Below are 12,484 nucleotides of genomic sequence, written 5' to 3' on the forward strand. Positions count from 1 at the left end.
TTGGTACAGTATTTCCTCTGCAATTATTTATTCAGCAAGCAGATAGACAATCACTGCATTGAGTACACTTGTTCACTTTTAACATACCAGGGAGGTTGCAGCTCTATGGACATTGTGTGTATTGTTTGGTGTATATTTGTACCTTTAATACTCTTTGACTTAAATATGCAGAAAATGATGAAAATGGAAGCTGTTTTACCATGCTTGACTTACTTCTTGTGCAGACAATAGCAGGGGTGTACTCACTTTTGTTGCCTCCTCTCTCAGAAATATTCGTAAGATGCCACATTGTTTTTATGGAATGGCAGTTTTGTGCCTGCATACATATTGCAGAATGTCTACTCTGTCATCAACTCTAAGGTTTTGCTTCAAGCACAGCTGCTTAAAAAGTTACACTGAATTATTTACATATTTGTGAGGGGTGTACTCACTTTTGTGAGATACTGTATGTCTATATATATATATATATATATATATATATATATATATATATATATATATATATATATATATATATATATATATATATATATTTATTTATATATATATATATTTATATATATATTTATATATATTTATATATATATTTATATATATATTTATATATATATTTATATATATATTTATATATATATTTATATATATATATATATATATATTTATATATTTATATATATATATATATTTATATATATATATATATATATTTATATATATATATATATATATATATATATATATATATATATATATATATATATATTGTTACGGCCACGGTTCCCGAGTGTATTATGAGGGGGTTAATCCTCATTTCTCCTCAGAAGAGCCGGACCTGGGGCCACCGCTCACAATTAACTTCATGATAGGGTGTGTTGCTTGCAACCACAAGCGTCAATCAGTTAACCATGAGTTCCAGTTTCCACCATCTAATTTTTCTTTTAACTTGAGGTTACATAGCTTCCTGAATGGGGGACACGCCCTCGGCGATGCACCAATCTTATCTTCATTAGATCTTAATTGGGGTGGCAGAGCATTTACCACTGGTGAATGCCGACTATAACAGCTAAATTAGTTTGGGAACTACCTCACAGTCTAGCTAGGTGCAAACAATGCTGGATAAATGGAAGGAAAGGACAAGCACGGACAGGTTGAAACGTCAACAAGGAATTTATTCATTAGAAAAATATATAAACTGAAGAACTTTTTATTTCCTTGTGGTGAAAATAGATCAATTCAAATCAATCAAAGTAATCTCAACCAAATAAAGAATTAAACAGGCTTTGATGGAAAAATAGGCAAAGAGCAGATGCTTATCACTATTCCTTATTTAACAGTTAAACATGAGACATGGCTACCCAGCAGATCATTCAGTGGGGGAAAGAAATCCACTCTCAGCTTTCCAAAGTAGAAGTCGTCGTGCGTCCAATAAAATGTCCCAAGATTTGTCAGCGTGCCTTGGTACGCTTCCAGTGCCCTGCCTCACCATGCACCCACTTACAAACAGACTCGAAGACCAATCGACATCACGTCGTCACCCCCAGGAACCAGGGATGCCAATAATCAGGTACGAGCAGAACCAGCAGGAATGGTCCAACCTTCACTCACCATCAGGAGCTGTCAGGAGCTTTCAGGAGCCGTAATCAACGAACAACTGTAAGGCACTGGAAGGTGCTGTGAGGAGCTGTAACCAGCTGTCACCAACTCTCACCGACTGTTTGCAATTGTCACCAACTCACAGGAAAGCGGTCCTCCCATCCTTTTTATAAGCGACCAGTGTGGGTGGATCCTCAAGCAGACTTCAGCCAATTCCTCCGTGCCTGTTGGCGCATCGCTGCACATGACTTCCAACTGTCAATCTTGCGATTATTTCTTCCTTGTTCAGCACGACATTAACACGAGCCAGCCAGCATCCATAGAGCTGCCAAACAGGGCATCAAACGTCGATGGAAAAAGGTGGATGTCAACGTCGGTGAAAGAGAGATGGGTGTCAAACGTCAATGAAAGATTGGTGGGTAAGGTAAATGATCCACAGCATTGGTTATGCAACAAGAACAAGCGGATCCAATTGACTTGAAATTTGAAGAGCCTTTGCATTTCAGGTTACTGAATTCAATCAACTATTATTTTTGAGGTCAACATCGGCGAAAAGGTCAACATAGGCCAAATTTCTAAAATTGTCATTTTCCATCTGATTGACTTGAAATTTGAAGAGGATTTGTTTATCACGTCACTGAATTGAACCACCAACTATTTTAGAAGTCAACATCGGCTAAAAGGTCAACATAGGCCAAGAGGCCAAATTTTCTAAAATCCTCAATTGTCATCCGATTGACTTGAAATTTGAAGAGGGTTTGCATATTATGTCACTGAATTGAACCACATACTAATTTTGAGGTAGATATAGGCGAAAAGGTCAAAATAGGCCAAAAGGCCAATTTGGGCCAAATTTTCTAAACTCCTAAATTTTCATTTATTTTAATCCCATTCTAAATTCAATTGAATAATAATAAAAACAAAAAACCATCATGGGTAAGGGTCAGGTGTCCGATCAAAGCGGGATGTCATGGTACCTGGTCATCACGGCCAGTAGTTATAAAGTGGCAGTTCTAGTTATGTCTCATTAATTATGTAACACACCAGTACACAAACGCCACACAAAGTACACCACACAACTACACAAACACCACACAAAACAAGTCCTGGCGAGGGTCTGCAATCTCTGATTGCTCTTTTTCTTGTTTTTCTTGTATTACCATTCCTTGCTTGCTAATGAAGATCCAGTCTGTTCATGAGCATTTCTTTCCAGAGTATTGGTGGTGGAAAAGCACTCAAAGCAAAGAATACACTGACTGGATGGTTTTCCATTAGTTTTCCCAGAGGTATTCAGAAGAGGAGTTTGAAATTTAATGAAGGTATTTTTATTTATTTATTGCATGCACATTGTTTACTCAAGGGAGAGCAAGATAACAGAGTAGAAGGTAACACGACAGTGGAATCAGTGGGACACAACAAGGGCATAAACAAAAGGAGGAGGAAAGAGAAGAGGGAAGGAAATATAGCAATCTGCAAATAGATTGGGAGAGGCAGCAGAGGGCTCATGAGGATAGAAAAGATCACAGGTATGGATAGAGGATTACTTGAGGTACGAGTGTTCTCTCTTTGAATACAAAATCAAGGCTCAAGGAAGAACAAAATGGCAGTGGGTAAAAAAAGGCAACATAATGACAGTTGGGCATTTGAGCAACATATTGAACAAAACAAGCAAGGGAATGAACAAACAGAAAAGGGTTGAGAGAAGAGGGGAGGAAGTAAGGTGGGGTTGATTGGATGTATATAAGATTGTGGGTAAGGATGATGGGTGTTAAGAGATTGTGGGTAGGAATGGGGGATGACATGAATTAGTGGTGTAACACTTGAAGACCTGGAGGGAAGATTACAGTTGAACCATCTCCAGAAATAGTTCCCCAAGCAGAAGAAAAGATAAATAAGAGAGTGAAGGTGGATGGACAACATAGATTTTTATGCGTTTAACCAAAAAAGGCTTGCTGGAAGTACATATGCATCTTGGAGGAGCCGTGGTGTGTTGAACAATGAAGGTAGCAAAGGAAACTTGATAGGACAGGCTGTAAAGGGAAAACAGAGGTGTCACTCACCTGCCCATAATGTTAGAGCAACAGGCATTGTTCAGGTCTTTTAAAAATGCTTTTGGTTGACTTCACACCACTTGTACCTTTTATCAGTGATTTCTAAAAAGTGCTCAATCACGCAACTCCATAATGTCCACTGATGTTTCTTTTCAAAGTGTAAATGGTACCTTCCCATCATTTTCTTATGTCTTGAATAGTCTCATACATTTTGGAATGCTAAAAGCATTCCATTTCAAGGCTTTGACAGAAAATAACTTTGAATCAGAATTAATTGAAATTTTCACCGAGAGTAAAAATTACTTTTAATCGATTTCGTAATTGTCCATACAACAATATGTTTAATATAATGTATGAAATAACTGAGGATTTTTAGTGGAATATAAGGGAAGGGAAAGGAGTGGATGGGATAGGGAAATAAATTTAAAAAAAAGATGAGATACAGCAACAGAACGTGAATGAATGCTCTATTTAAAGGACTGATGTGAGAGGTAAGATTACAGAGTGTGCTGGTCGAATTCCACAACTGAGAAGAGTGCAGGTTGGTCGTGAGATCAAATGGAGAAATAGATTTTAGATGGGAAAGTAAGAAACTTATTGAAGATGGGAAAAGGGTTCTTCATTTTTGTCAAGGGAAAAATAATAAAAAAAACCAGTTGGCTCCTTTGCATTCCCTCCGTGTTGTGTCATCTGTCATCCTTTTTTGTAATTTTGATTACGTCCTTAGAACAATCTCATTTGGATGCTAAAACGTGTAAATGAAAGCAGTGTGTCCAGCTTGGCCTTGTTGGCTTGTGCTTTCATCATTTTGGATGCAAGTAGGTAATATAAACACCTCCAAGGAAAACAAGTGAGAAAAAGGGAACCTCATGATTGTCAATGACTATTCATTCTTTATTATCACAATTCCCATTGGCTTTGTACAGTAGGACCTGGAATACGTTCCTACACTTCATGCTTCATGTTCCTATACCTGCAATATATTGCACTCGCATTCTACCGTCTCGGAACTCATCCTTGTAATATATTCACTCCCGGAGTTGAAATTGGAATTATGTCCCATACTTGTCTGACATCTACTATGAAGCTCCCTCTTTAACGATCCCATTTATTCCCACCTTCTTGTGGGCTCGACCAGACAGTCTCTGGCTTGTTTTTCAGAAACTGACAGGCCAGGCTCGACATTCAACTGCAGATGATTTTGGCAGGAATTTGTAACTTGTTCCCTGTCCCGACGATAACTCACCGACTCTTCGCAAATGACAACGTGGGATCTTTCATTCTCATGATCGACCAGTGCTGGTAGAAGGGTCTTTCAGCTTAACATCATTCTGCTGGACATCATAAATATTGATGAATCTCCCTGCATGCAAACAACCAGAGTGACAGTTTATAGCCAGGTCGAGATTGAAACCAAAGCTAGACAGCTCCAAAGCGAGTGTGTACACCACTTGGAAATCCTGCCCCTTAGACTTGTCAGAAATATGTTGCCTTAAAGATAGACTATCATGGACAGGAGAAGAGAAGGCATCCTACTAAGACTAAGCATTGTAAAATCTGGTTGCATTGCTCAGAGCTCAAAGAGAGCAAAGCAACAGTTCCCCTGTCTGACAGATTCCCACGTTGATACGGCCTTTGCTGTGATTTCCTAAACTGGCTGCCCATAACGAATTGTCTGGCCACATCTGCACGTGTTTCTCTTCCCCTGTAGAAATTGACACATCATGATGCCTAGCTGCATAACACGTCCTCGTTAGTGATGCACTATGCTTTTTGTCTCCCAACAAAGAACACTTAAGAAACGAAAATGAAAATCCACTGGGAATGTGGCCAATCTCCAACACTGTGAAAGACTGCAGTGATGCAATGACTATCGAACATAACTTATTGTTTCTACATTCTTCCTTATGATTGCTTTACAAATGTCATCTACAGTATTCTCATTTCCTCTCTTTCTACAGTTGTGATTATTTCTAATAGCATATCCATTGAGAACAGTGTGCACGTACATCATTGGTCCCCAACCTGCGGTCCGCAGAGCCCTATACTGCGGTCCACGAGGACTTTCCAATCAAAACACATTTCCATGTAGCAATTTTAAAGGGGTTTACACAATGCTTCTGCCGGCCAGCGCCGTGACCTGAAAAGCCTGACACAATGCCGCTGCCGGCCACTGCTGCTTACCGCCGGGAGGAAACAAATCAATTTGATTTTATCTTGCGGCAGTATTTAAAATCAATTACACCCCAAAGGGAAATTTGTTCAGAATTACAGTGCGTGAACAATCGATCGATCGAATACATATAAAAATTATTAATTAAAAAAAACAATACTCCAATTAACCCCAAACGTTGTATCTATTTCTCAACACAAACGTTGTTTGACAATTTCCATTTGCAGGCCATGGCTCCACTGAAAAAGCAGAGAAAGGTGAATGACGATAAGCGAGCCTTCAACCCTGACTGGACGAGGGACTTCTTCTTTGCAGAGAACAGGGGCAAGACTCTGTGCCTCATCTGCCATGAGACCCTGGCCTGGCCAAAGCTGTTCAATGTTCTGCGGCATTTCCAAACTCACCTTGGGGAGAAGTTCAACATCTTCGAGGGCAACCAGCGACTTGTGAAGGCCAACGAACTGAAGTCTAAGCTTTCACAGCAGCAGAACCTCTTCGCCAAGCAGGGCAACGACTCCAAGAGGGCCATGGAGGCAAGCATCAAGGTGTCGGAAATAATTGCCCGTCGCATGAAGCCTTTCTCAGATGACGAGTTTGTCAAGGTGTGTCTTCAAGCCGTTGTGCAGAGCATCTGTCCCGAGAAGGCCACCATCTTCAACTCGGTCAGCCTCAGTAGCACGACGATCACGAGGAAAGTTGAAGGCATATCCAGGAACCGCAAGAAGCAGCTGTGCGTCCTAGCCTCCGACTTCAAGGCCTTCTCACTGGCCTTGGACGAGAGCACAGACATGACAGACACAGCACAGCTGGCCATCTTCATCAGGGGAGTCGACATGAACTTCAACATCACTGAAGAGCTGCTGGCACTCTGTCCCATGAAGGATATGTGCATTGGCGAGGACATCTTCCATGAGTGCAATGCTGCCTTACAGAAGGCCAACCTGAACTACACAAAGCTGGTCAGTATGACCACGGATGGCACCCCTGCCATGTTAGGCACCAAGAAGGGCCTGCAGGGTCACACCATGGACGAGTTGAGCCATCAGGGGCTGCCGCATGACCTCATCTGGTGCCACTGCATCATCCACCAAGAAAACCTTTGCAGCAAGACCCTGGGCTTCAAGGACGTCATGAGCAAGGTCATTGGCAATGTCAATTGGTTGAGTCTCGACAAAGAGTTGAGTCTCGACAAAAGGTTGAGCTAGCCCACAGTGACCCTCTTGGTAAGTACCCTTGGTATGTATAATGACCTGTAGAATTTTAATGATACCACAATTTGAAACCACATACTACCTGGAGGTGTTCTATAGGGTCTATTCTACCACTCTGTCAAGTCAAACCTTTCTGTAGGGAGTGTTGAACGATTTCATTTTTTTCAGGTCCTTGCTCCTGGACTATATAATAAGAATATGGAGAAGACAAATTTATAATTGTTAAAATAATAACCAGTTATCCAATTGACACAAAATGTGTCCAGGCCCACTTAAACTCCTAAAATCCAGGCCCACTGCTCACCTCCACTCATTTGGTCTTCTTTTGTCTCAACTGTGGAATCAACTTTCCCAGTTTGTTCAGTCCCATTCTTCTCTCCAAGGTCTCACGACAGCTGCTCACCACTACCGCAGGTCATCCCCCATCCTTATCCATGATCTCTTCTACCCTAAATGATCCCATTCCCAAGCACTCCCTTTTTTCAGGTTACAGTATTGTGATTTCCCCCCCCCCCCTCCTCCTCACTTCTTTTCGTTTGGTAGATGTTGGTTGGTTTGTTCCTTTTCTCTTCCATCCCTGCTTTCCCTCTTTCTCTTCTTGCTGTGTTTCATTCAGCTTGATAACCCCGATGTGTCCTTATCCCCGTCCCCTTGATCTCACTCTCAGTTCTACTCTGCTGTTGGTGTTTCCCCATGAAGTAATATTTAAACAGCAAGCACATCATCGATGGTCTGCTCTGCTCTTTTTATTATTTACTCGTGATCTGGTATTGTATGTGTTGGGGATGAGTGGGCATGCATGTTTGTTTTTGTGTTTCTGGGGAATACACATGGCTCGGTTCGTGTCCGGGTTGGACATGGTGATGTGGGGGTTACGTGATTGGTGGACCTTCCGTTGGGTGTTGTGCACATGTGGGCATGATGTTAGGGATTGAGTGTTGTTGCGGTGAGCAACAAGACTTAAAGGTGGTGACCAACAAACAACAATGAGACTCCTTTAATGCTTAACCACAAAGCTTGGACAACTAAAAATATATTTTCATTACATTCTGTACCTGAAGACACAAGTGGGTTATATTATGTAATGCCATTAAAGAAGAAAACCACAATACATTAGGGGTCAGTGCATCCATTAACATTCATCAGGGCCGGGCTAGGGCCTTCAATGAATGAAAAAATTTAGAAACAGGTTGAGAAGCATTTTTTTTTACCACGTTTGGCATTTCATTATTGTCCATTCAATTATTTCAACGGTTCACTGGCTGACAGGAGAGCTCAGAAGTATTTACTTGATTTTGAGCTGTCCTGTCTGGGTTTGATTCCCAATTGATTATACACTGGCATCACAGTGCTTCAGAGACAGGCTGTTGGAACAATGAATGTGCCATCCTGCACAGGCATGCTAAGCCGGGTATCCTCTGTGTTATATATATTTTGCTGATGGAGTTTAAAGATCCCACAGTGCATTTTGAAAAGGAAAGTCTATTATGTGATGGAACACTTGACAAATCCCTGCTCTCATGTGCATGGGCATTCCATAAGCAGCACAGACGCACTTCAGGAAAGATGCAACCAGTGGGCCGAACTTGTAATTTAATTAACAGGAAGTGGTTCATTGTATTCTTCAACCGACAATTAACAAGACCTGAAACCAATAACATGTCACAAAGGCAAAAAAAAAAGATTGTTAAGAGTGATATCTCAATTATATATCAACAATTTGTCCATTTTACCTCCTTTTGAGAGGTTTGAGTCGTAATACATGTCCCAAAAAATGTTGAAAGAAATAACAAGCCTTGAAAAGAGAGAAATTCCAGCGGGCAATCAATCAGCTTGTATTCCAGGCGACATTTTTCATTTCCCCTGCACGAGCTTGTCTCAACTCGAAGCAAGAGCAGGAAAACTTTAGTTTCTGGCCTGCTGTAATTGCAATCATCTGAGCTCAAGTGTTTGACCATTGGAATTGCAGCACTCTCTGAGGTTCGGAGACCGGATAGTGGTGAGATCATGGCGGGTGGTTACACCTACTATTGGTCTGATCGCTCTGATTGTTAACATGCCCAAGGAGTTGCTGTAGCTGTGTCCAATAAGCTGAATCCAATGGTAATTGAGGGAGCACTGGTCAACGAGAATATTATGAGACGAAGGATTCATCACTCCTTGGGTGTTGTTTCCCTGGTCTCTGTTTATGCTCCGATTGAGGTGAGACATCTCACCGTGAAGGACGCATTCCATGCAACGCTTGAGTCTGTGGTTGATCAGTGCCCTAGGTGAGATACTCTTCGAGTCTTGGGGGATTTCAGTGCATCAACTGGTACTGATAGGGATGGTTATGAGATGTGTGTTGGTCCCCATGGGTCTGAAAATGTGAAGCAGAATGGCACGAAGTTCCTTGACATTGCAAGAAGTCATGGACTTCGGGTGGTTGGTTCATGGTTTCAGCACCCACAAGCTCATCGCTGGACTTGGTATTCCAACGCTGGTGGTGTGGCAAAGGAGAATGAGCATGTGCTCGTTGATGGTCAGTGGAGGATGATCCACAACTGCTGGGTCAAAGGGAGTGCTCAGTTCCTCAATACCGACCACAGGCTTGTAGTAGCAACTCTGAAGTTGCAGTTTAAATTTGGGAGAATGGTACCATCCCAGCCTTTGTTGCCTGGTGTTGGCGTTGTGGTTAGGGTAGCTGCTTGGGATCCAAAAGGTCCTGAGTTCAAGCCCCGTTGGCCACTTGAATTAATACACACCAGGAGGTTTACTCAGCCTGTCATCCTTCTGAGGTCGGCAAAGTGAGTACCAGTGTACTGGGCCCGGTGTATGCCACGGTTGGAATAGGTGTACCATATCCCTGTGTTGTAAGAGGCGACCAGGGTTGCGTCCAGAAGGGTATCCGGCATAAAACCTGTGCCAAATCATTATGCGGATCATAACGGATGATCCGCTGTGGCAACCCCTAACGGGAGCAGCCGAAAGAAGTTTTTTTTTGGTACCATCCCAACCTTCAGTGGATGTTGACAAACTCAATGATGAGAGGATAGCTGAGGAGTTTGCGAACAGGCTGAGGGAGTATTTGGGGGGTCTGGGTGCTTTGGGGAATCCTGAAGAGTTGTGGAGTGCCTTCAAGAACACCGTCCTTGATGTTGCCGGTGGATGTCTTGGAACTCACCATAAGGTGAAGAAGAATTTTGTCTCTCAAGGGGCACTGAATACCATTGACCAGAGTCACAGAGCAAGGTTTAATGACAGAGCTGAACTCTTCAGGGAGTTGATGTATAAAACTGTGCGTGGGCTGAAGGTGGACAAGGAGGTCAATGTCTGAGGAATCTGTGAGGGGGTACAGCATCACCTGTGGTCAAATCATTCTCGCCCTGCTTACAGGTGAATTAGAGCATTGCCTTCCTCCAAGCCAGTCCCTCAGTGTACTGCAGTTAAAGTGAAGGGTGGTGGGCTGTTGACAAAGGAGTCTGAAGTGAATACCCCTGGGCTGGTTACTTTGAGCGGATGTACCAGGGTGACCCACCAGCTGTTGAGTTGGATGTCAGGAGTGTTAATATCCCGACTGCTGACCCTCCAATGAACTGTGATCCACCTTCGTTTGTGGCAACACGAGCTGTGGTGAACCGGTTGAAATAGAGTAAAACTCCCGGGATCTGTGCATCCATGCGGAATTTCTCTAGACTGGTGGAAATGCTTTACTTGTGTTGTTGCATGCAGTTCTGAGCTCAGATTGGTACACAGGCATCATCCCAACTGCCTGGAAGATGGGACTTCTTGTCCCTCTCTGAAAAGGGAAGGTGATCGCCAGGATTAAAACAGCTACTGAGGGGTGATGCTGCTCTCAGTGATGGGCAAGGTCTTTGCTCGAGTAATTCTTGATGGGGTTCGTAACCATCTGCTTGAGCACCAAGACCCAGAGCTGTCAGGCTTTACACCAAAGAGGTCAACAATTGACCGTATCTTTCCTCTTCGGGTCCTCACTGAACACAGACGAGAGTTTAGGCAGTGGCTGCTTGCAGTGGATGTTGATTTCTGCAAAGCATTTTATTCAGTGAATCAGGATGCCCTTTGGAGGATTCTTGGTCTTCAAGGTCAGGTCAGGTCAGATATGGGAGCATGGGCCAGAGCAGCGCATCGCTGCGTCCAGTTTATAGTCCTTTACTCCAAGGGCCCCTGTCTGGCAATCCCCATCTCTTCGAGAACGTGATCAATCTGCTGCAACCACGATACACGTGGTCGGCCCGTTGGCCTCCTCCATTCACGAGTCTCCCTCGCTGAGATAATCTGGCAAGCAGGATCAGTGTCAGGAAAATGAGCCACGTGTCCATACAGCCTCAGCTGACGTTCACGGACTCTGCAGGAAACAAATCTCATTTAACTCTCTCTCAGCAACCGCTCGTTGGACACAAAGGCTGACCAGCAATAGCCACGGATTATCTGAAGACACTTGGTACCAAAGGAATTATGTCTCTGTCTCAGATCCCTGGTCAGAGCCCAAGTCTCACATCTATAGAGCAAGACTGGAAGCACCAAGGACCTCAAGACTCAGACTTTTGTCCTCCCACACAGGTACCAGCAGCGACACACCCCATGATCCTGTGAATCTATGACTCCCCAGGCACCAATCAGACGTCTGTTGACCTCTGCCTCACAGCCAGTAGAGACATGAATATCACTGCCAAGATAGGTGAATCTCTCCATGACCTCAATATCATTGCTACAAACCGGTGCAGACAGAATAGCAGCATCAAAGATGTGATTAAAAGCCTGGATCTTAGTTTTGACCCAGGAAACCTGAAATCCCAATGGATCCGACTCCGCATTCAGCACCTCGAGGGCCCCCAAAATAATTTCCAGAGTCTCCGCAAGTTGACTACATCATCTGCAAATTCAAGGTTCAGATATGTTGACATTCCCAAACGATGCACCGCAGCTTGATCTCTCCAAGATCCTCCCCATAATGCAGTCCATACAAGTGCTGAAAAGTGTGGGTGTCAGCTCACACCCCTGACGAACTCCAGTAACAACTGGAAATATGCCAGAGATGGTACCACCACATCTCACAGCACTCTCAGAACCAGAGTATAGTTCAGACATCAGATTCATCAGTTTGGGTTCACCCCAGGAAGACCAAGAATCTTCCATAGGGCATCCCCATTCACTGAATTGAATGCTTTACAGAGATCAACGGAGGCTGCAAGCAACCCCTGCTGAAGCTCTCCTCTTAATTCGGTGAAATCTATAGAGCAAGAATACTGTAAATCGTTGACCTCTTTGGGGAAAATCTGACTGCTCTGGATGCTGTTGCTCAAGCAGATGGTGGTGAACCCTATCAATAATTATAATCTGAGCAAAGACCTTGCCCGGCAATGACAGCAGCCTCACCCCTCGGTAGTTATTGCAGTCTTGCCGATCACCCTTCCCTTTACAGAGAGGGACAACAATGCCCCTCTTTTAGTCAG

The 12,484-nt window shown here is 43.2% G+C and overlaps 1 protein-coding gene across 5 annotated transcripts in view; it reads left to right on the forward strand.

Moving 5' to 3' along the window:
* Window positions 1-12,484, forward strand: part of LOC147017961 (general transcription factor II-I repeat domain-containing protein 2-like) — a 102,930-nt gene that overhangs the window by 23,753 nt on the left and 66,693 nt on the right. For 3 of the 5 annotated variants that reach the window (XM_085897102.1, XM_085897100.1, XM_085897101.1), the window contains one exon: window positions 6,045-7,040. The exons of the other annotated variants lie outside the window; for them this stretch is intronic. In XM_085897102.1, coding sequence (XP_085753228.1) covers window positions 6,048-7,022 — 975 coding nt within the window. In that variant the 5' untranslated portion in view covers window positions 6,045-6,047 and the 3' untranslated portion in view covers window positions 7,023-7,040. The remainder of the gene's footprint in view (window positions 1-6,044; window positions 7,041-12,484) is intronic. 5 annotated transcript variants of the gene reach the window in all.

The sequence above is a fragment of the Eptatretus burgeri genome, chromosome 10 (assembly GCF_056783735.1).
Source record: "Eptatretus burgeri isolate ZD-2024b chromosome 10, Ebu_testis_v1, whole genome shotgun sequence".
Taxonomy (NCBI): domain Eukaryota; kingdom Metazoa; phylum Chordata; class Myxini; order Myxiniformes; family Myxinidae; genus Eptatretus; species Eptatretus burgeri.